The 21,808-nt window shown below is 40.8% G+C and overlaps 1 protein-coding gene and 1 pseudogene across 1 annotated transcript in view; one reads left to right on the top strand and one right to left on the bottom strand.

The window, feature by feature from the left end:
* Nucleotides 1-2,877: 2,877 nt before the first annotated feature.
* On the bottom strand, nt 2,878-3,643 carry LOC102500948 (swi5-dependent recombination DNA repair protein 1 homolog pseudogene; annotated as a pseudogene).
* Nucleotides 3,644-7,919: 4,276 nt separating this feature from the next.
* Nucleotides 7,920-21,808, top strand: part of TRMT61B (tRNA methyltransferase 61B) — a 20,107-nt gene continuing 6,218 nt past the window's right edge. Inside the window, exons 1-3 of the mRNA XM_006162125.3 lie at nt 7,920-9,157; nt 13,063-13,165; nt 18,153-18,343. Coding sequence (XP_006162187.1) covers nt 8,474-9,157; nt 13,063-13,165; nt 18,153-18,343 — 978 coding nt within the window. The 5' untranslated portion in view covers nt 7,920-8,473. The remainder of the gene's footprint in view (nt 9,158-13,062; nt 13,166-18,152; nt 18,344-21,808) is intronic.

A 21,808-nucleotide genomic window follows, 5' to 3' on the forward strand; every position in this document is an offset into this window, starting at 1 on the left:
TTTAGGCGCCCGAAACTTCCACATGACCGAACACAGTTTCAGTTCCAGACCTGGTGGCTTGCTTCCTCACTTTCCCTCTTTCTCTCTGTCTCTCTCTGGTCAAATTCAAAAAATAAATGAATGAATAAATAAAATTAAATTAATTATTTTTAAAAAAGAAAAGGTAAGAAAGTGAATAAGAGTGTTTGTTAGGTGAGGGGTTTTCATAGGCATAGCTTCTCTGAAGTCAAGCAAGGCCATAGGAAAAATGGTGAATGTACAGAGACTAGCAAGTGTAAAGGCTGAGGCAATAAAGGCCTTGACAGGTGGAAAGAAAGGGCTTAGGAGAAGGCCAGGGCACATGGTGAGAACTAGAAGAATAAAAAGTAGTAGCAGGGGGGCCAGCAAGTGACATGGTGGTTAAGGGCACTGGACTCCCAAAGGGCCAATTTCAGTTCAAATCCCAAACCTAGCAGCTTGCTTTCTCACTTTCCCTCTCTCTCACTCTCATTCTCACTCTGTTCTCCCTCTGGTCAAATTAAAATAAGTAAGTAAATAAATAAATGTTAAAGAAAATAATTTAAAAAAAAAAAAAGTAGTAGCAGAGGGGCCAGCAGCTGGCATGGTGGTTGGGGTGGTTGGGGTGCCAGATTTCTACCTGGCCAACCAGTTTGAGTTCCAAACCTGGTGGCTTTCTCACTTTCTCTCTCTCTCTGTCTCTCTCCAGTAAGTGCCTGTATCATATTTTAAAATACTACTAATAATAAATAAAATGTTTAAAATAAGTATTTTATAAAAAGTAGTGGACCAGCATGTGGTGTGGTGGTTAAGGTTCTGGACTCGCACATGGCCAACTGTGGTTCCAGTCCCAGACCTAGCAGCCTGCTTTCTCACTTTCTCTCTCTCTTTCTCTCTCTCTCTCTCTCTCTCTCTCTCTCTCGCCCCCTCGCACAAGTGCCCTATAGTAAATTAAAAAACAATAATAATGGGACCAGCAGATGGCATAATGGTCACGTCACTGTATTCCCACATGGTCAACCAGGGTTCAAATCCCATATCCGGCAGCATCAAACTATGCTGGTTGCATATGCGTGTATGCTCAAAATTCCAAGAGAATGGAGGAAAAGGAATTGCGGCATGGCCATCCCCTCCCCGAGGAGGCGATTTCTCGCTTTCTGTCTCTCTGTCTGTCTCTGTCGTTCTGGCAAGCACATGCGCCCTATAGCAAAAACCTCTCCAAAAAAATAAATAAATAAAAAGAAAAGAGAGAGAAAGAGATTAGATAAAACTATATATATATCATAGGAAAGCATTTGAATTTTATTCTAAGTATTGTAGAAATAAGACCCTGGAAATTTTCAAGTATTGAAATGGCATGAGCTAATCCGTGTCTTAAAAAGAGCTACTGGATTGTAGGTAGAGTCTGTATAGAGGGGTAAAAGAATAAAAGCAGCAAGACAAGATAGAAGGCTGTCAACTAGCAGTTGGACAGTGTCAGATAGGACTCTGACGAAAGCAATGAAGTTGGTGGGAAGTGGTCCGGTTCCAGAAATAATCTAAAATTAGCGCCAACAGGACTTGCTAAATGAATTGGTTGTGAAGGATGAGGAAAGAAATGAGTGAAGAATGATTCTATTTGCAAAAGGCCAGTCACTGTAGCAAGCACCTACAATCCCAGCAATCAAAGAGGGTGAAGCAGGAAGAACACAAGTTCATGACTGGCCTGGGCAGTGACGAGACCCTGTCAAAAAAAGAAAAAAAAAAGGAGTACAGCATGATGGTGCATGACTCTAGTCCTAGCTGGGAGGCTAGGGCAGGAGAAATGTGACATGGCAAGAATCTGTCTTTAAAAAGAGGGGGGAAAAAATAAAAAAAGAGGGCTAGCCCCATAGCCTGGTGGCTAAGGATGCTAGATTCCACATGAGCAAATGTGGTTCAAATCTCAGTCCCAGAGGTTTGGGGAAAACAAACACAAAACAACTATACTAGGTACATGTGAGTACATTCCCAAAATCTCATTAGGATGGATAAACAGAGAAGAAAGAATTGTGGCGTGACATGCCCCATTAAGGATGCTTTCTCTCTTTTTCTCTCTGTAGCAAATACACATACCCTCTGGCAAATAAAATAAAATAAAACAAAACAAAATAGGGACCAGCAGGTGGCGTGGTGGTTAAGGCACTGAACACTCCCACATGGCCGATCCTGGCTCTAGTCCCGAACCTGGTGGCTTGCTTTCTTACTTCCTATCTCTCTCTCTGGTCAAATTAGAATGAATAAATAAAATTAAATAATTTTAAAAACAAAACAGAACAGAGGGCTTGTTGAGTTTGGGAGAGTTGATGCCCCTCAGAAAGAGATGGAGGGTGAGAGAGGCACAAGATGGAGGTTCTCTGAGGCCCAGACTGGGCTGGCCTTGACCAGCAGAAGAGATTATGGGGGATAGGTGAGGAGTTAGCTCATTTTTCCAAAAGAAGGATTCTGAAGAGGAGGAAAGACGATCTAAGATGCTATCTGGGAGAAAAACACCAATAAGGACAGACCAGTTCCAATTTTTTTTTTTTAATTCAGACATTATCAGTTTAATGACCTGTTAGATCATCAGATGGAAACATGTGGCAAGTGAATGGAAACAGGATTCATACACTTAGAGAGGCAAGCATATTTTAGACCAATTTAGGTTTAGACATTCAACAGATTGGACCATTTTTTAACATTTAAAATAAAACTTTTCATCCTGAAAGACAAAGAAATATATTAAAACTGGTTTCCAGAAGTGTCCAAATTACTTTTTAAACACAATTCAATTTTTGTTACATTTCTTTAAACCTCAAGTTCTTTGGGCAAATCAATCCAAGATATTGTTTCCATTTAGAACTGAGTTTGTGTAAGTGTGCCCTAAAATCATGTCCATCAGGTTACCTTCCTTTAAGCCCTCATGGTTATCTTCCCTCTAAAATGTGTATCTCTTAATTAAGTTGTCATTCTCAAAGATATTCTGGAGAAAAACTTCTGAATTGAACACTTACAAATTCTTCTTCACTCCTGTTACAGTGTAGCAATTTATCATCTAACCCATAATGGTCTGTCAGTTGAGTCAGGCTTGGCTTCTTGTGCTCTTCAGACCTAGCTGACTGCAACTCACGAAGCAACAGCTGGCTAGAGCTTCTCCACTTCTTTATTCACAACTGTAACTGAGACAGCTCATTCTTTGATCTATATATTTTGACTAGTTTTAGCCTCCGAAGAAGATCTTCTTTCTCCTGAATCTTCTTCACCAATTTTGCTTTTTCTTCATTTAATGCTTTTTTAGAATAGCTCTGCTTTGAAAAATTGTTTTGGAAAGCATCTGTATCAAGTGATTTTGATTCACATGTACTAATACTCGTAAAGGCATTTTTCAAATATACATTTTCTCCCAATTCACTATGTGTTTAAAACTTTCTTGAAATTCCAAACAATTTTCTTCCATTGAAGATGCTGGTTTCTCTGAAAAGGTCTGACCCCTTTCTTCATTCTCTACTTGAAGACACTTTACCACACTGTAGTGGGAGTTAAATGAAGACCTTGTTTTCCTTAAATTTTCTCTAAGTGTGGCAATCTTAGGCTCCCTCCGCCATGCCCAAAGGGTGCCAGGACAGACTAGTTCTTGAAATTTTAACATGATGGCTCCCAATGTGCTAGCAAACTGGCTCTGTTCATCCTGTACAGTGTTCTCTAACTTAGGAATAAAAAGAGGTTTTTAGTGAGTGCTGGCAGATAGATATAAGGTCCTCCAGTTCTAAATATCATGCAATTTTTTTTGAAGCCTGTACACATACATACTTTAAAAGGTTTGTTTGTTTTTAAGGTTTGCCATAGAGTGAGTGTGCTCGCCAGAAATAGTGACAGGGAAAGTGAGAAATCACCTGCTGGGGGATGGCCATGCCGCAATCCCTTTTCTTCCATTCTACTCTTGGGATTTTGGTCACACACACATATGCACCTGCACTTTGTATGTTTTCAAGCCACTGGGTCTGGGACTCAAACTGGGGTCGGCCATGTGGAAGTCTAGGGCCTTAACCACTATGCTACCTGCTAGCCCCATACTTGAAAAGGTTTCATTCTCTTCTGGATTTAGATTTATAGTTTCTGATAACGTGATAATAAATCTTATGAGAAAGTTCTACAGGATCCAGATTTACATTCAACAGCAACTGGGGAGGATAGAAAAGGTAAGAGAATGGACTGGCAGGTGGTACGGTGGTTGAGGGTGCTGGACTTCCATATGGCTGACCACAGTTTGAGTCCCAGACCTGGCTGTTTACTTTCTCACTTGCCCTCTCTCTCTGTGTGTCTTTCTCTGGTCAAATTGAAATAAATAAATAAATAAAGTTGAATAAAATAATTCTTTAAAAAAAAAGAAAAGACAAGAAAAAAGCAGGTATATTCCTGGACTTAGATATGTTGTATTTCATTAAACATCAGTAAGAAAAGAAAAACCTGTAAACTTCAATAGTTCTAATAAAAATTTAATACAGAACAAAATACAAAACAGCTATTAAATATATTTGGACCATTCGTACAGATCCACAATGAGATTTCATCCTGCCCTGTGTTCAATGGTTATTATCAAAGACAAGAAATTACAGTAATAATAAATTGCTGTTGAGGATGGGGAGAAAGGGGAACTCTCATTTGTGGGAATGTAAATTAGTATAGCTATTATGAAAAGCACTAAAAAAATAAATATAAAACTGCCAGCAATCTCACAACTAGGCAATACCTAAAGAAAAGGAAATCATGTTTTGAAGATATGTGTCCCCCAGTGCTTATTGTTGAACTATTTTAAAAACAGCCATTAAGACCCGGTTTTTTGTTAAGATTTTATTTAACTTTATGTATTTATTTAAATTTGACCAGAGAGAGACAGGGAAAGAGAGAAAGTGAAAAGGCAAGTCACCAAGCCCAGGACTTGAGCCATGGTCAGCCATGTGGGAAATTAAAAACAAAAACAAAAAGCTATGAGCTAGCAGGTGGCATGGAGGGGAGGGTATTGTATCCCACATGACCAGCTGCATGGTTCACGTCTCTGACCTGGAGGCTTGAAAATCACACTGGATGCATGTGCGTTGTGCCCCAAATGCTGAAGGGTGGCTGGAGGAGAAGGGACTATGGAATGGCCATCCCCTAGGTGGTGACTTCTCACTTTCCCTCTCTTTCTCTCTCATTGTCTCTCTCTGGCAAGCACACAAGCCCTATAGTATGATTAAAAATAAAAAAATTAATAAAAAAGTAAAAACAAACTAAACTAAAAGTGAGACTTGTAATTGGGGTGAGGGAAGAGCAATCTATTAACTTTTTAAAATAATTATTTTATTTTATTTATTCATTCACTTATTTTAATTTGACCAGAGTGAGGGAAAGTGAGAAAGCAAGCCACCAGGTCCAGGACTCAAACCATCATAGGCCATGTGGGAGCATCCCGCACCTTAGTCACCATGCCACCCACTGGTCCCCTTTTTATTCATCTTTTAGAATTAAAAGAGAGAAATCCAGGATCAGCAGATGGCATGAAATTTACCTTGTTGTACTCCCATGTAGTTGACGGCGGTTTGAGTCCCAGACCTAGCAACTTAAACTCATGCCAGGCCCACTACATATGTGCCCAAAATCCTGAGAGAATAGAGTAGAAGGGACTTCAGCATGGCCATCCCCCTATGGGGTAATTTCTCACTTTCTGTCTTTCTGTTTTCAGCGAGCACATGCACCCTATAGCAAAAATCTCTCTTAAAAATTTTTTTAAAAAATAAAAAAATAAGGGAGAAAGAGAAAGAAATCCTTTGGGGCCAGAGGTGATGTCATGGCTATGGCACTGGAATACCACGTGGATGACTGTGGCTCAAGTCTGGATCTGGCAACTTGAGACTCATGCCAGGTGTAGTGTATATGAGTGTGTGTATGTGTGTGTGCCCAAAATCCTAAGAGAAGAGATTGCGATGTGGCCATCCCCATAGGCGGTTGTTTCTCACTCTCTCTCTCTGTCTCTCCACCAAGTACACACATCCTATAGCAAAAAATCTCTTAAAGAGAGAGAGAGAGAAATTCTGACGAAGTTTATGGTGGCTGAAACTAGAAAGTACACATTAGATTAGAAAAATCTTCATTTATATTTTAGAAAGTAGTCATGATATCTATCAAGTTTAAACTGAATTTGTGTTAAATTCAAAGGCCTTTAGACATACTTCGATTTTTTAGTCTTTTTGCTCGATGATATATGTGCATGCAGGAGAGAGAGACAGAGAGACACACACAGAGAAAGCATCTCCCAGTGGGTTCTGGTCAGCTGTAGCAATACTTTTTCCCCAGTTCTCCATCTCAGCAAGATCCTGGGCACACTCACCCAAGACTTGGTGTGTTTTTCAACTGAATCCCTGGTGGCAAACTGGAATTCAGCTTCTACACAGCTCTAGGGCTGGCCTCATATTTCCATCTTCGATCTCAAGTTCAGTTATATTGTTGATCAGCCTATTAAAATGGTATCAGAGTACAGAAGCATGGGCTGCTGAACTAGATTGACTTAGATGTCATGCCACAAGTCAACTATGACATCTTCTGAAAGCATTTCATCTTCCCAGGACACTTAATTACGATGGGACTTCAATAATTTTGTAGAGGTAACAGCAGTTAGCAAGAAAAAAAAAAACCTGAAAATGAAATTAAAGTATGAGTTTATTTTGATGCAAAACTTTTTGAAACCCATGCACAGTTTTTTCAGAATACACATTTCCACGAACATTTTGAATATTCTTCATATTTCTTTAATTTTTAAAAAAATATTTTAATTTTATTTTTTATTATTTATTTTAATTTTGTCAGAGAGAGACACACACATTGAGAGAGAGCGGGAAAGTGAGAAAGCAAGCCACCAGGTCCAGGACTCGAACTGTGGTCAGCCATGAGGAAATGTCCAACACCTTAACCACCACACCACCTGCTGGCCCTTAATTTATTTAAGAGAGATTTTTGTTCTCAGGGGCATGTGCTCACCGTCTCCTCCTGGGATTATGGTCATGCAAGCACATGTGCCCAGCTGAGTTTTTAAGCTGCCAACTCCAGGATTCGAACAGCAGCTGACTATGTGGGAGGTCAGTGATGTAACTGTTATGCTATCTGCTGGTCAGTCCCTATCCTTCCTGTTTCTAATGGGAAGTGTACACAGAGGTGTAAACTTAAGTATCAAACATATGTGATGTTGTCAGACCCTCAGTAAACTTTTGCCAAGTTAATTATTACTAAGCAAACAAGTTATTGATATTTAATGTTAAGTAACTTTGGACTCCAAAGCTACCTTTTGTCATTTTAACCCAGTTCTAAAATACTTAGGTTTTGGAAGAGTAGAATACTTAGTTGACTAAATGTTATATATTATTTTTTTAATTATTTTAAAAAACTTTAATTTGACCAGAGAGGGACAGAGAGAGAGAAAGAGAGTGAGAGGGAAAGTGAGAAAGCAAGCCACCAGGTCCGGGGCTCAAACCACGGTTGGCCATGTGGGAGTCCATTGCCCTTAACCACCATGCCACCTGCTGCCCCTATATTAATTATTTTTAAATTATATTAATGTCCAGCCTATGGTCTAGTGGTTGAGGCAGCCAGATCCTACAATTTGATCCATGCAGTTTGAGTCCCAGATCTTTGAGAAGGCTTTAGAAACACACCTGGCATGTGCACATGCCTGCTGGAAATCCAGACAGGATAGCGAGGTGGACAAGGGATTGCAGGATGACAGTGCCCTATGGGTAGGGGCGCGTTCTTTCTTTCTGACAAGCGTGCTCACCTTCTGGAAAAATGTATTAGTCTGTTAAATAAACAGTGAATAGTGTCACACACACACAAAAAAACCTTTCTTCCAGGGGTAACAGAGACGAAGAGAGCAGAGAGAGAGAGAAACCAGAGAGACAACAGGGTCTCTGACTCCTCCAGCCACCTCCAGCCTCAGGTCTCTCGACGTGAACCTGGAACGTTCCCAGGTTGGATACGTCAGTTTAATCCACCACCAAGGACTCTGGATCTGGGATAGGCTTGGGTAGTCAGAGTATGGTCAAAAAGGACTTGCTGGGGGTAAAGGGAGAACGTTGCTGTCAGAGGCAGCGCGTCCCTCGCCACCTGTCAGACGCACCTCGGGGCTGGTGTTGCTTATGCATTTGGGAGAGTGAAGGGGTTCGTGTTCACGATTCCTAGCGAGCTAATGCTGGTTTAGGATTTCACAGCTTACAAGGCGCTTTGGCTAGTTTTCTCTCTTAATCCTCCTATCCTGCAGAGTTACCCAGGGCGACCTCGCGGCTCCACGGTCCCCGGCTAGGCCGATGGCCGGTCGCTGGACCCAGCGTAGTCGCCGAGCGCGGCCGGAGTAGAGGCGGAGCCCAGGCGGCTGAGACGGTGCACAGGTCATCGAGGGGCGGGGCTCGCGCGGTGACGTCGCTCGGCTGCGACGACACCCGTGCTGGACACCATGCTGGCGGCAGGGCGCCGCGGTCTGCGCCTCCGGGAGCGTCCGGAGCTCAGAACCTGTTCGTTCTTGCGCCGCGGTGGACGAGAGCCCGTGGAGAGAGCAGTGTCTCTGTGTTCCAAGTACCCACGTGGAGACGTGCGAGATGGAGAGCGAGGACGCGGGGTGGCTCCAAAGAAAGTCCCAGGCGCGGAGTCGTCCCCATCGCTCCCTCTGCGAGTCCCGGGCTTGGGGACCAGATGGCTTTCGTCACTGGAAAGCCTCAGATTGCCAACGCCGCGAGAAGAGTCATCTCGAGAGCGCAAGGATCCGGGAGGGGACCAGAGCCTGGCGGGTCCCGAAAACCGGAGCTCTGGGGATCCCTCGCTGCCTGCCCTGGAGCAGTCCACCGCCGAGATCGAAGAACTTCACGTCTGCGCAGCTTCCAGAGAGAGACCCTTGCAGGCTGGAGAGATGATTTTAGCTGAGACTGGGGAGAAAGAAACACAGTTTAAAAAATTATTTAAGTTGAGCGACACCGGGCACTTAAACAGTTGTTGGGGGTCAGTCCCATTCAGCAAGATCGTGGGGAAATTCCCTGGCCAGATACTGCAGAGTTCCTCGGGTAAGCACTTCATGCTGAGGAGGCCGGCATTGGAAGACTATGTGTTATTGATGAAAAGAGGGCCTGCCATAACATACCCAAAGGTAAAGAGATGGGGAGGAGGTGCGTATGGCTCCCAGGAAGAGTAAAGACCGGTCCGACACTACAGTCCTGATATATGCACAGCACCACATCAGAATGTTTGAGGCTTTTATTGTGCTTAGTCTACAAAAATTACTTTTACAATCTTATGATGAGGAAATGTTAGGATTTTAGGAGGAACTGGCTAGATTTCATTTGGGAGTCTCAATTCCCTTATCTATAAAATGAAGAGAATGATAACATACTATTAGAGTGATTGTGGGCTTAGGAGGCACATAGTAAGTACTTATATTTGTTCCCCATCACTTGTAAGTTTGCAAGTTCAGGACTTGAGAATGTTCAATTCTTTGGGAGATAATTTTGTAGTACTGTTATGTTTGTATTTTCATCATCTTTAATCAGGCATGTGACTAGATGCATTATTTTCAATAATTATTTCATTTAACTTTATTCACCATTATTATTGTTTTTGAATTTGACCAGAGAGAGAGAGTGGGAGAGCAAGAAAGCAAGCCACCAGGTCTGGGACTTGAACAGTTGTTGGCCATGTGGGAGTCTAGCGCCTCTAACTACCATGCCATCTGCTGGCCCCTAGATGTATTTTTTAATTACTTATTTTATCTATTATTATATTTAAGTTTGCTATAGGGCACATACCCTCACCAAATATTCACCAAAGAGAGACAGAGAGTGAGAGAGAGGGGAAGTGAGAAAGCAAGCCACAGGTCCAGGACTTGAACCATGGTCAGCCATGTAGAAATCCAACACCTTAACCACCAGGCTAACACCTGCTGGCCCCTAGACTATGTTTTGTGAACAATAGATACATTATTATGCTTTTCCCTCTAGGGAAAAAGAAGAGATAAAAACTGAACAGAAGAATCCTAGCTCTACTCTTGGAATTTTGACAAGCAGCTTTTCCCAGAGAAGGAAAATTCAGTAAAATTTAACCAAAACCAGGCATAGTTACGAGTACCTATAGTCCTGACTACTGGGGAGGGTTAGGCAGAGAATCAGAAGTTCGAGGCCAGTCTGGACAATATAGGGAGACAGTATCCAAACAAACACGTTAACTGCTGCTTACCAGCAGCTTTGAGAAGTTTGATACTGGAATGTTGAAATAAATGCTGTCATTTAAAATTCTGTCTTGGGACCAGCAGATAGCATAGCAGTTACATTGCTGGACTCCAACATGACAGTTCAATTCCTGGATCTGGTGACTTGAAACTCATGCTGGGTGTGCATGCTTGCGTTCACAAGAATCCTAGGAGAAGAATGGAGAAGTCCATGCCCCTGAGGGGTGATCTCTTACTTTCTTTCTCACTGTCTCTGTCTCTCTGTCTCTCTCTCTGGCAATCACATGTGCCCTAAAACAAAAACCTCTTAAAGAATAAATAAAATTCTGTCTCGGGCCCAGCAGTTGGCATAACGGCTATATCATTGGGCTCCCGTGTAGTTGACTGTGGTTCGAGTACCCAACCCAGTGGTTTAAACTCATGCTGGGCACATGTGTGAGTGTGCCCTATGTCTCCAGAGGAGAATGGAGAAGAAGGATTGCGGCATGGCCATCCCCCCTGGGGAGGGGGTGATTTCTCACTTTCTATCTCTTTCTGGCAAGCACACGTGCCCTATAGCAAAAACCTCTCCAAAAAACAATTTGTTTTTGGTCTCTGTGACATTTGGTATAGTATAATGAATGGTCAACACCCAGCATGGTCTTTTTTTAAAAAAAAGAATTATTTTTTAAATTTATTTTTAATTTGACCAGAGAGGGACAGAGTAAGAGGGAGAGAGAGAGAGAGAAGGCAAGTTGCCAGGTTTGGGACTCCAACTGCAGTCAGCCATGTGGGAGTCCAGGGCCCTTAACCTCTGCCATCCTGCATGGTCTTTAAGAGTTCAATATTGGTTCTACTTCTGACTTCCCCACTGAATTCATGGCAGTATGACCTTAGGCAAATCACTTAACCTCTGATTTTTCATCGTTATAATGGAGATGGTGATACTTTTCTCATATTTTGATTAAACAAGACAGTATATGAAAAGAGTTGGCAGTAACAGAAATCTAGCATGTAGCAAATCTTCAATAAACAACAACTGCTATTGTCATCCATAACATTCTTGTTAACGAGGATAATTCTTCAATTATGATGTTTGCCAGATGGATCCTCTAGTCTGTTCCTAGTGTTTTACTTCTAAATTAGGATTTCGTCACTTCATGTGAAGATTATAATTTCCTTTTTTTTTTCTTTTTGAGAAATTTTTTGCTATTGGGTGCGTGAGCTCTCCAGAAACAGACAGAAAGCAAGAATACATCCCCCAAGGGGGATGGCCACCCCACAGTGCCTTTTCCTCTATTCTCCTCTCAGGATTTTGGGCATGCAAACACATGCATCCAGCATGAGTTTCAGGCCTTCCAGTCCGGGAGTCAAACCAAGGTCTGCCATGGGCGAGTCCAGTGATGTTACCATTATGCCATCTCTGGTCCCTTACTTCCTAACTGGTCTTTCTGTCTCTATTTTTCTCTAGTATATCCTATATTTCTCTGCCAGATTCATCTTCATAGTCACTTATATTGCTGCAGTAATGTGCCCTAGTTGCTTACTATACCAAGGCCAAGTGCCTCAGACTGGCATTTAAGTCTCTCCCTATCTTTCCTTCTGAGATGGACAGACTGTTTAATCTCTGCTTTATTTTATTTTTTTAAAGAATTGTTTAATTTTATTTATTCGTTCATATATTTTAATTTGACCACAGAAATACAGACACAGCGAGAAGGAAAGTGAGAAAGCAAGCCACCAGGTCCAGGACTTAAACCGTAGTCAGCCATGTGGCAATGTCCAGTGCCTTGACCACCACACCACCTGCTGGCCCTCTGTTTTGTTTAAAGCTGTTTCTTTTTCTGGAGAGGTTTTTGCTATAGAGTGTGTGTGTTTGCCAGAGAGACAGAAAGCAAGAAATCACCCCTTAGAGGGGATGGCCACACTGCAGTCCCTTCTCTCTTCTCCTCTCAGGATCTTGGACACGCATGCACACACACCCAGCATGAGTTTAAGCCACCAGGCCTGAGACTCGAACCACAATTGACTACATGGGAGTCCAGCAACATAGCCATTATGCCAACTGCTAGTGCCTTGTTTAAAGCTGTTTCTATACCTTGCAATTTTTTAAATTCTCCACTCCTTATCTTTTTTAAAAAAATTATTTAACTTTTTTATTATTATTACTATTTAATTTGATCAGAGAGAGAGAAAAAGTGAGAAAGCAAGCCACCAGGTCCAGGACTTGAACCACTGTCAGTCACCTGGGAGTTCAGCGCCTTTAACCACCACACCATATGCCAGCCCCTCCACTCCTTATCTTTAAGCTAGTCCAATCTGCTGCTTTCTTCATCCTTTGTGCTTCTGTATTATTGTCTATAATTTCTATATTACAAAGTGCTGCCTTGGGACCAGCAGATGGCATAATGGTTATGTTACTGGACTCCCACATAGTTGACTGCAGCTCAGGTCCAGACCCAGCAGCTTAAACTCATGCCAGCCATGTGTGCATGCGTGCCCAAAATCCCGAGGAGGATGGAGGAGAAGGGATTGTGGCATGGCCATCCCTTCTGGGGGGCGATTTCTCACTTTCTGTCTTTCTGTCTCTGGCGAGCGCATGCACCCTACAGCAAAACATCTCTTTGAAAAAAAAAAAAACCAACAACAACAAAAAGTGCTGCCTAATTTGCTAGTTGATTTTTCAGTCTTTCTTATTTCATAGAGCATAATATAACTTTGCAGGCAGGACCAAAGTCTAAATCCTTTATTTTTTAGTCCCTTTTTCTCTGTGCAACCCAGTGTAAAATAAAAGGTGGTACTTAGTATATATTTATTGACACTAAATCCCCCATATTGTATTTCAATTATAGGATATGAATATGATGCTATTGATGATGGATATCAGCCCAGGTGATACCGTTTTGGAAGTTGGCTCAGGCACTGGTGGAATGAGCTTATTTTTATCCAGAGCAGGTAAGAGATTGGGATAAGTAAACTGAATCTAGATAATAAAACATTCAGTTTGTTCGCAATAGCAGAAAGTTAAAAGAAGATATTTGAGGAAATAATCATAAAACTTTGTGATAGAAAGCATTTTCCTCCACCAGATGTTAGCATCTATTTTCCTTTCCATTTTGACATTTACTTTCAGTCACTCTCTTTCTAATCCTCCATCTCTGCTTTCTCTTATTCCCTCTGTGCTAATGCATGCATACACACACACACACACACACACACATTTTTTTAGTTTACTATAGGGTGTGCACACTTGCCAGAAAGAGATGAAGAGAGAAATTGAGAAATTACCCTCCAGAGGTGATGGCCATGCCGCAATCCCTTCTTTACTCTCCTCTTAGGATTTTAGGTAAGCATATCTGTCATGTTTTTTAAGCTTCCTATCAGGAACTTGAACTTAGCTGCCCACCTTGTAGGATCCAATGCCTTAACTACCATACCACCTCCTGGCCCTACTTTTAAGTAAACTTTTTTCTTTTTTTTAATTTGCTAGAGGGCTTGTGTGTCATGGGGGGGAGATAGTGAAAAAGCATTCCCCCACCTCCACAGAGAACAGTCACACTGCAACCATTCTCCATTTCTCCCTCCTTTGGGGATTTTGGGCATACACACACACACATATACATACACACATGCCCAGTGTGTTATATAAGCCATTGGATCCAAGACTTGAACTGAACCATGCAGTTAGCCATATGAGATCCAGTCACCTTGACCACTAAGGCACCAGCTGGCCCAAGCAAACATTTAATTAGAGCATAACATCACTATAAAAAAAGCACAGTAATTTAAAATATAGACCTCAATGAAGCTTTCTATAGTAACCACACTAATGTTATTACCCAGATCAAGGTAGAGGGTGTTCCTACGTCACAGATGCCTCCTCATTTCCCCTCCCCATCCCTGTTTTCCCTAGAGGTAACCACTGTTCTGACTTTTGTCACCACTGATTAATTTTGTTTCAAATCTTAAACAGAATCATACAGTGTGTCCTCTTTGTATGTGGCTACTTTCACTATGTTTGTCAAATTCAGCCATTGCATACAGCAGTAGTTTTTTCATTGTAGTTGATAGGTAATATTCTATTTTATATACATATAAGTCTTGGCTTATCTATTCTGTTGATGAATGTTTGAGCTAGACACTATAAATAGTGCTGCTCTCAACATTCTTGTACTTGTCTTTTGGTTCACATATGTGCACTCTATTGTTGAAAATAGCACAAGGTGAATACTCAGTGTGAGAGAATATGGGAGGGATGTAGAAGGTGTCAGCTGCTGGGATAGAGCTATATACTGTTAGGGCCAAAGGATTATAGTAGTTCACAAATAAATCAATAATAATATAAAACTACTCTAAAGCTAGATCACAAAGAATTTTTTTTAAATCTAAAAATGATCAGTTGGTAAACATACTACATGAAGATAGGTTTCCGATCAAAAATCAAGAAGTATATATTAGAGTCACCTGGTGGCATGGTGGTTAAGGCTGCAACATTCCCTTGGTTGACCATACAGTTTGAGTCCTGGCCCTGGCAGCTTGAAAAACATGTTGGGCATGTGTGTGTATGCACCTGAAATCCTGAAAGCAGGGAGAAACGGAGAAGGGATTGTGGTGTGACCATGCCCCATGGGGGGTGCATTTTTGCCTTCCACCCTCCTCCCCACTGGTACACATGCCCTCTGGCAAAATTTAAAAAAACACCACCCTCCTCCCCGCTGGTACACATGCCCTCTGGCAAAATTAAAAAAAAAAAAAAAGAGGCCTATATGAGACATGAAATTCATTTTATGTACCTACCACTTCTCTTCTGGTTACTATTACTCTGTTAATTGATGCTCCCTTTGACTACTTAATTCCTCTGACTGTTGGAGTTGCTTTGGGTGGTCTAGCTGCTGGTGCAGTCTTACCTAATAGACCACTGAATAGTAACAGCACTTTGGGTAGATTTTTTTTAACTTATTTTTTTGAGAGTTTTTTTTGCTATAGAGTGCATACACTTGCCAGAGAGATAGAAAGTGAGAAATCATTCCTTGGGGTGATGGCCACACTACAATCCCTTCTCCTCAGGAACTTGGGCATGCACACACACATGCTGGGTGTGAGTATGGAGCTGCCAGGTCCAAGACTTGAACCATGATCTACTCCATGGAAGTCCAGCAATGTAACCATTACACCATCTGCTGGTCCTGTCTTTGGGTAGATTTTATAAGGATTGCAGCTAGAACTATACTGAATTAAATTTAAACCTTTTGTTCTTTGACCAGTGTCATCACATACAAATGTAATTCCTATTATACTGGTTCAGTAAATTCATTCTGAGAATTTGAGATTTAGAATTTGAGATTCCGGGACCAGCAGGTGGTGTGGTGGCTAAGGCTCTGGACACTTCCACATGCAACCATGGTTCAAGTCCCAGACCTGGTGGCTTGATTTCTCACTTTCCCTCTCTCTTTCTCTCTCTCTCTCTGTATCTCTCTCTGGACAAATTAAAATGAAATGAATAAATAAGTAACATTAAATAAATAATTCTTTAAAAAAAAAGAATTTGAGATTTCTCAAATCTTTTGTTTGACTCTTCTGTACATAAAGAAAGTCACTTCTTCGTAATTTCTTAAATTCCTAAATACAGGGACCAGCAGCAATGGCATGGTGGTTAAGGTGCTAGACATTCCCACATGACTGACCACGGCTCAAGTCCTGGACCTGATGGCTTGCTCTCTCACTTTCTCTCTCTCTCTCTCTGTGTGTCTCTCTGGTCAAATTAAAATGAATGAATGAATAAAAATAAATAAATAATTTTTATAAAATTCTAAATTCATGCTGTCATCTACAAAGTGAATTTATAAAAATTTGTAAGATATAAGATGTGCCTATATTTCTAAAATGTTAGTATCAGACAAGTGTCATGGTATGAATAATCCCAAACTATGAGTGATTGAATAATTATTGCTATTTACCTTGGGATTTTTTTCTCTATATTTTCAGTTGTTTAGTTTATACTACTATTATCATGAATTTTTAATCCATTGAGAACATGATAACTTGCACCTGGAGTTATATTTCAAAAGACATCTGGAATATAAACTTTTTATTAGTATACTGATTGATCTGGGATGGCCTCCAAATAGTATCAAATCACGTCAGATAGAGATCAGTGGGAAATTCACTTAAGTTAAAATATAATATTCTCTGGAATTATAGTATCACTATGCTAATAGTTTGAAAGTTCTTCAGATACACATAAAAATGCAAGCACTGGGGTCAGCAGGTGGAGTGGTGATTAAGGCACTGGATTCACACATTTCCAACCACAGTTCAAGTCCCAGATCCGGCATCTTGAAACCAGGCACGTATGCATTCATGCTCAGAATTCGAAAAGGAGAATGGAGGAGAAGGGTTTGCAAGATGGCCATGCCCCCTAGGGAGAGATTTCTCAACTTCTCTTTCTCCAGCAAGCACACATGCCCTATTTAAAAAAAAAAAAAAAAACTTAAAAAAAGAGCCTTTTAAATAAATGAAAGACTCAATCTCATCCATAATAAAATAAATGCAAATTAAAAATTACAATGACAAACTCTATCCCCATTTTAGACTGACACACAAAAAATGTGATAACTTTATTGGGGAAAATATGGAGAAAAGAATACTTTCATACATTACTGGTGAAAGATAAATTGGTACCACTTTTTCAAAATACAGTTTTGTTAATATTTTTCAAAATAAAAAAAATCCTCTTGAGTCAGCAATTCCATTTTTAGGATTTTATCCTATAGACATTTACCAGATCATAGTACAAAGACTTAAACACTAGAATTTTCATTGCAGTGTTGTTTGTATTAGCATTAGACTAAAGCAAGTAAATGGTCATCAGTAGAGGACTAGTGAAATAAACTATGGCATAGTCCTACTGTGGAATTTTTTTTTAAAAAGAATTATTTATTTATTTAATTCTATTTGTTATTGTTATTATGATTTAATTTGACCAGAGAGAGAAAGAGAGAAAGGGAAAGTAAGAAAGAAGTCACCAGGTCCAGGACTCAAACTATGGTTGGTCATGTGGGAATCCAACACCTTTAACCACCAGGCCACCTGCTGGCCCCCACACTACTATGGAATTTAATAGCTTTTTTTTTTGGAGAGTTTTTTGCTATTGGGCACGTGCACTCACCAGAAAGTCAGAGAGAGACAGAGAAAGAGCAAGCAAGAAATCACCCCTTGGGGGGTAGGGGGGATGGCCACACCACAATCCCTTCTCCTCCATTTTCCTCTCGGGATCTTGGGCATGCATGCACATGCACCCGGTGTGAGTTTAAGCCACAAGGTCCGGGACTCTAACTGTAGTCGACTACATGGGAGTCCAGCAACATAGCCATTATGCAAACTGCTGGTCTCAGAATTTAATAGGCTTTAAAAAGAATGCTATTCAGGACCAGCAGGTGGAATGGTGGTTAAGGAGCTGAACACTCCCACGTAGCCAGCCATGGTTCGAGTACCAGACCAGGTGGCTTACTTTTCACTTACTCTTTCTCTGTGTCTCTCTGGTCAACATTAAAAACAAACAAAAAAAAATGAATGAGTAAATAAAATTTAAAATAAATTATTAAAAAAAAGAATGCTATTCATCTGTAACTACTGAAATGACATTAATAAGAAGAACGGTACAGAAAAGAGTGTACAAATAACACAATGTACATTAAAAACAGAGGGAGATACTCAAATGCTTTTCTAAGCTCCAACTACCATAGGAAAAATAAATAACTGGTAGTGTGCTTGCCTTTGAAGAGGGAGATTGACTGGGAGTCAGGGAAAAGACAGAGACCTATAACTATGAACTAGTTGAATTATCTTTTCGCATACATGCAATACTTTTGGCAAATAATTTTTGGCACTCTATGAACTGATTAATACTGTGAAATATCATAAATATTATATTTTACTTAAGTTGGATCAAAAGGACGAGTCATAAGTTTTGAAATACGAAAAGACCACCATAATTTGGCTAAGAAGAATTATAAACACTGGCGTGACTCATGGAAATTAAGTCACGTAGAAGAGTGGCCAGACAATGTGGACTTTATTCATAAGGATATTTCAGGAGCATCTGAAAACATAAACTCTTTCACATTTGATGCGGTAAGTTTTCTTTTTTTTTTAAAAGAGAGATTTTGCTATAGGGTGCATGCGCTCACCAGAGAGACAGAGACAGAATGTGAGAAAACGCCCCTGCACACACACCACAATCCTTTCTCTTCTGTTCTCCTCTTGGGATCTTGGGCACACAGACACATACACCCAGTCTAAATTTTAGCCACTGGGTGTGGGACTCGAACCACAATCGACCACATGGAAGTCCAGCGGCGTAGCTATTACACCATCTGCTGGTCCTTCCCAGGTGCGGTTAAGTTTTCTAAAGTGGTATTTACTTTGAATACAAAGAAAACAAAGGTTGCATTTCTTTGTATGGGCAAGAGTCTCATTGTTACCCCATTCTGTCCCATTCTGTCTCTAGGGGTAGAAAGAATATTTTTCTTTAATGTCCTTTAATGTGGTTGGATTTGGAACAGAGAAACATACTGAGTCAAGTGCCAGAGTTGTCAATGAATGATAAAGACTAGGAGTGGAGGTGAATGTAATGAAACCCAGCATTTCCAAGATAAAGGAATAATAATTTGGAAGCAGCACTGGAAGCATAATGAGCCTAGCACCTAAGCTCAGTTGTGAGGTTTGGGGGAATAAATAGACTACATTTGAGAGGGAATAGGCAAGAGGCATCTTTTTTTTGTTTTGTTTTTTTGGTTTTTTGTGAGAGAGGTTTTTGCTATAGGGCATGTGTGCTTGCCAAGAAGACAGAGAGACAGAAAGCGAGAAATCACTCCCCCCAGAGGGGATGGCCATGCCACAATCTCTTCTCCTCCATTCTCCTCTCGGGATCTTGAGCATGTATGCACACTAGTAGCACAGAGGGCAACTGTAGATACTAGAGATAGTAAGCATAGTGGTAATATGGGGGTGTGTAATGGAGGGAGGGAGAGGAATGGGGAAAAATACATTTAATTGACCAAAAAAAGCTATTTGCTGATGATAATAGATAAGATATAGTAATGTCTTTGTCTTGACTGATGTGCATAGTATTTGTGCTGGAAAAAGCAGTATTATACACTGTAAAGATGTATGTGATTAAATGTAAATAAAAATAAAAGTAAATCAGTAAGAAAAATAAAACAGTAAAGTAAGGATGTATCGAGGAGTGTTATTAATGATGCTGAGGATAGAAGCATTTATCTAAAACAGAGCTCCAGAAAGCGGAATGGAGGGATTTGTGAGGAAGATAAGCATTGGGAGGTTGAGTTATGAAGGAGCAGAGTAGCATGAAAATAAAAGAATAGATGACAAGAGAGGATGATGTTTTAAACTGTGATCAAAGATGGTGGAGAGAGGGGAAATGGAGGTATTAATCTGACTTCAGAGTTTCACAATTCTAGTTTAAGTTGCCTTATCCTTAGTGATGCCTTTTAACAACTCATAGCATGACACTAAGGACTGAGGCTCGAGTAGGAAGTCTTTTATTGGCTGCTGGAAGACTGGATTATTTTGGTGAGAAATGAAGCAAAGAGGAGAGAAAATGATTTTCCTATCTCTAATGTAACTGAAACCTATAGCTTTAGTGGCCCAGCTTACTGGACACAAAAACCATGGTTTTTGTTTCTTGTTTTTGTTTGGCTTACATATTACAACTTAATAAGGTGGGAGGGAGAAGAACTATACTTAGATCATTTATAAGAATGTCAAAAATACTGGGGCCAGCAGTTAGCATAATGGCTATGTTGCTGGACTCCCACGTAGTCGACTGCAGGTTGAGTCCCAGACCCAGTGGCTTAAACTCACGCTGGGCGCGTGTGCGTACATGCCCAAGATCCCGAGAGGAGAATAGAGAAGGGATTGTGACATGGCCGTCCCTCCTGAAGGGTGATTTCTCACTTTGTGTCTCTCTGTCTCTGTCTTTCTGGCAAGCACACACGCCCTAAAGCAAAAACCTCGCCCCCCAAAATAAATAATAAATAAATAAATAAATAAATAAATAAATGTACTATATCTGCATCTACAAATCTCAAATACATGGTACACAGTGAAAAAAGGCATTATAAAAGTGTGAAATGACCACATACATGTAAATTTCAAAACTATGTAAAACGTGTTACTTGTAGCTAAAACATATGTCATAAAAGTATTGAGTTATTTGGGAATCTTACCAACTTCCCAATGACTATTCTGAGGAGAGTAAAGGAAGAGAAAAGAATAGAAGGAAAAAGTGGGTTTTTTTTGCTATAGTGCGCGTGTACTTGCCATAGTGACAGAGACAGAAGGTGAGAACTCACCCGCCAGGGGGGAGGGCCACACTGTAACCCCTTTTCCTCCATTCTCCTCTTGAGATCTCGGACACGCACACAAGCACATTCTTGGTGTGAGTTTTAAGCTGCTGGGTCTGGGTCTCAAACTATAGTCGACTACATGGGAGTCCAGTGACATAACCATTACACCATCTGCTGGTCCCAGGAAAAAAGTTTTGAAGTCCATTCAACCTGATTCACTGCAGGGCTACATAATAGCTAGTATGACCTAGAGCCAATTACTTAATGTTTCTGTGCCTTAGTCATGTCATGGACTGAGCAGGAATAATAACAGTACTTATTTCATACAGTTGTATATTAAATGAGAGAATTCATGTAAGATACATAGAATAGTACCTCATATATAGTAAGCATTAAGTAAATATTAGCAATTTTTTAAAAGAGATTTTTGCTGTAGGGCATGTGAGTTCACCAGAGAGACAGAGACAAAGAGATGGAAGGTGAGAAATCACTCCCGGGGGGTGGGGTGGGGAATAGCCACATCGCAGTCCCTTCTCCTCCATTCCGTGGGGTGGGGAATAGCCACATCACAGTCCCTTCTCCTCCATTCTCCTTTTTGGATTTTGGGCACTCGTGCACACATGCCCGGCATGAGTTTTAAACCACCGGGTCCAGGTCTCAAACTCCAGTCGACTAAATGGGAGTCCAGTGACATAACCATTACACCATGTGCTGGTCCCAGCTATGATTTAAAAAATGACTTTAATAATTATTTTCTTTAACCTTATTTATTTTTTACATTTGACCAGAGAGGGACAGGATGAGAAAGAGAGAGAGAAAGTGAGAGAGCAAGCCTCCAGGCTTGCTCCAAGCGAGACTCGAACTGCGGCTAGCCATGTCAGAGTCCTGCACCCTTAACCACCGCTCCACTTGCCAGCCCTGCCAGCTATGATTCTTATCATTTGATTTCCCTCCTTTCCTCATTTTTCCACATGTTTAAATTGTACTCTCTCTTCAAAGCTTAGGTCAAAGATCATCTCTTGCATGGAATAGCCCTTAATCATCTAGTTGGAGGATTATTACCTTCCTCTGAATTACTAAACCACTTTGTTTCTTGATTCAATAAGCATTTATTAAGGATTTACTATGTGCCACATACTGTGTACAGAAAGAAATGAATTACGGGAACCAGCAGTTAGCGTAATGGCTATGTCGCTGGACTCCCATGTAGTCGACCGCGGTTTGTGTC

Source organism: Tupaia chinensis, unplaced genomic scaffold, assembly GCF_000334495.1.
Source record: "Tupaia chinensis unplaced genomic scaffold, TupChi_1.0 Scaffold139757_1, whole genome shotgun sequence".
NCBI lineage: Eukaryota > Metazoa > Chordata > Mammalia > Scandentia > Tupaiidae > Tupaia > Tupaia belangeri.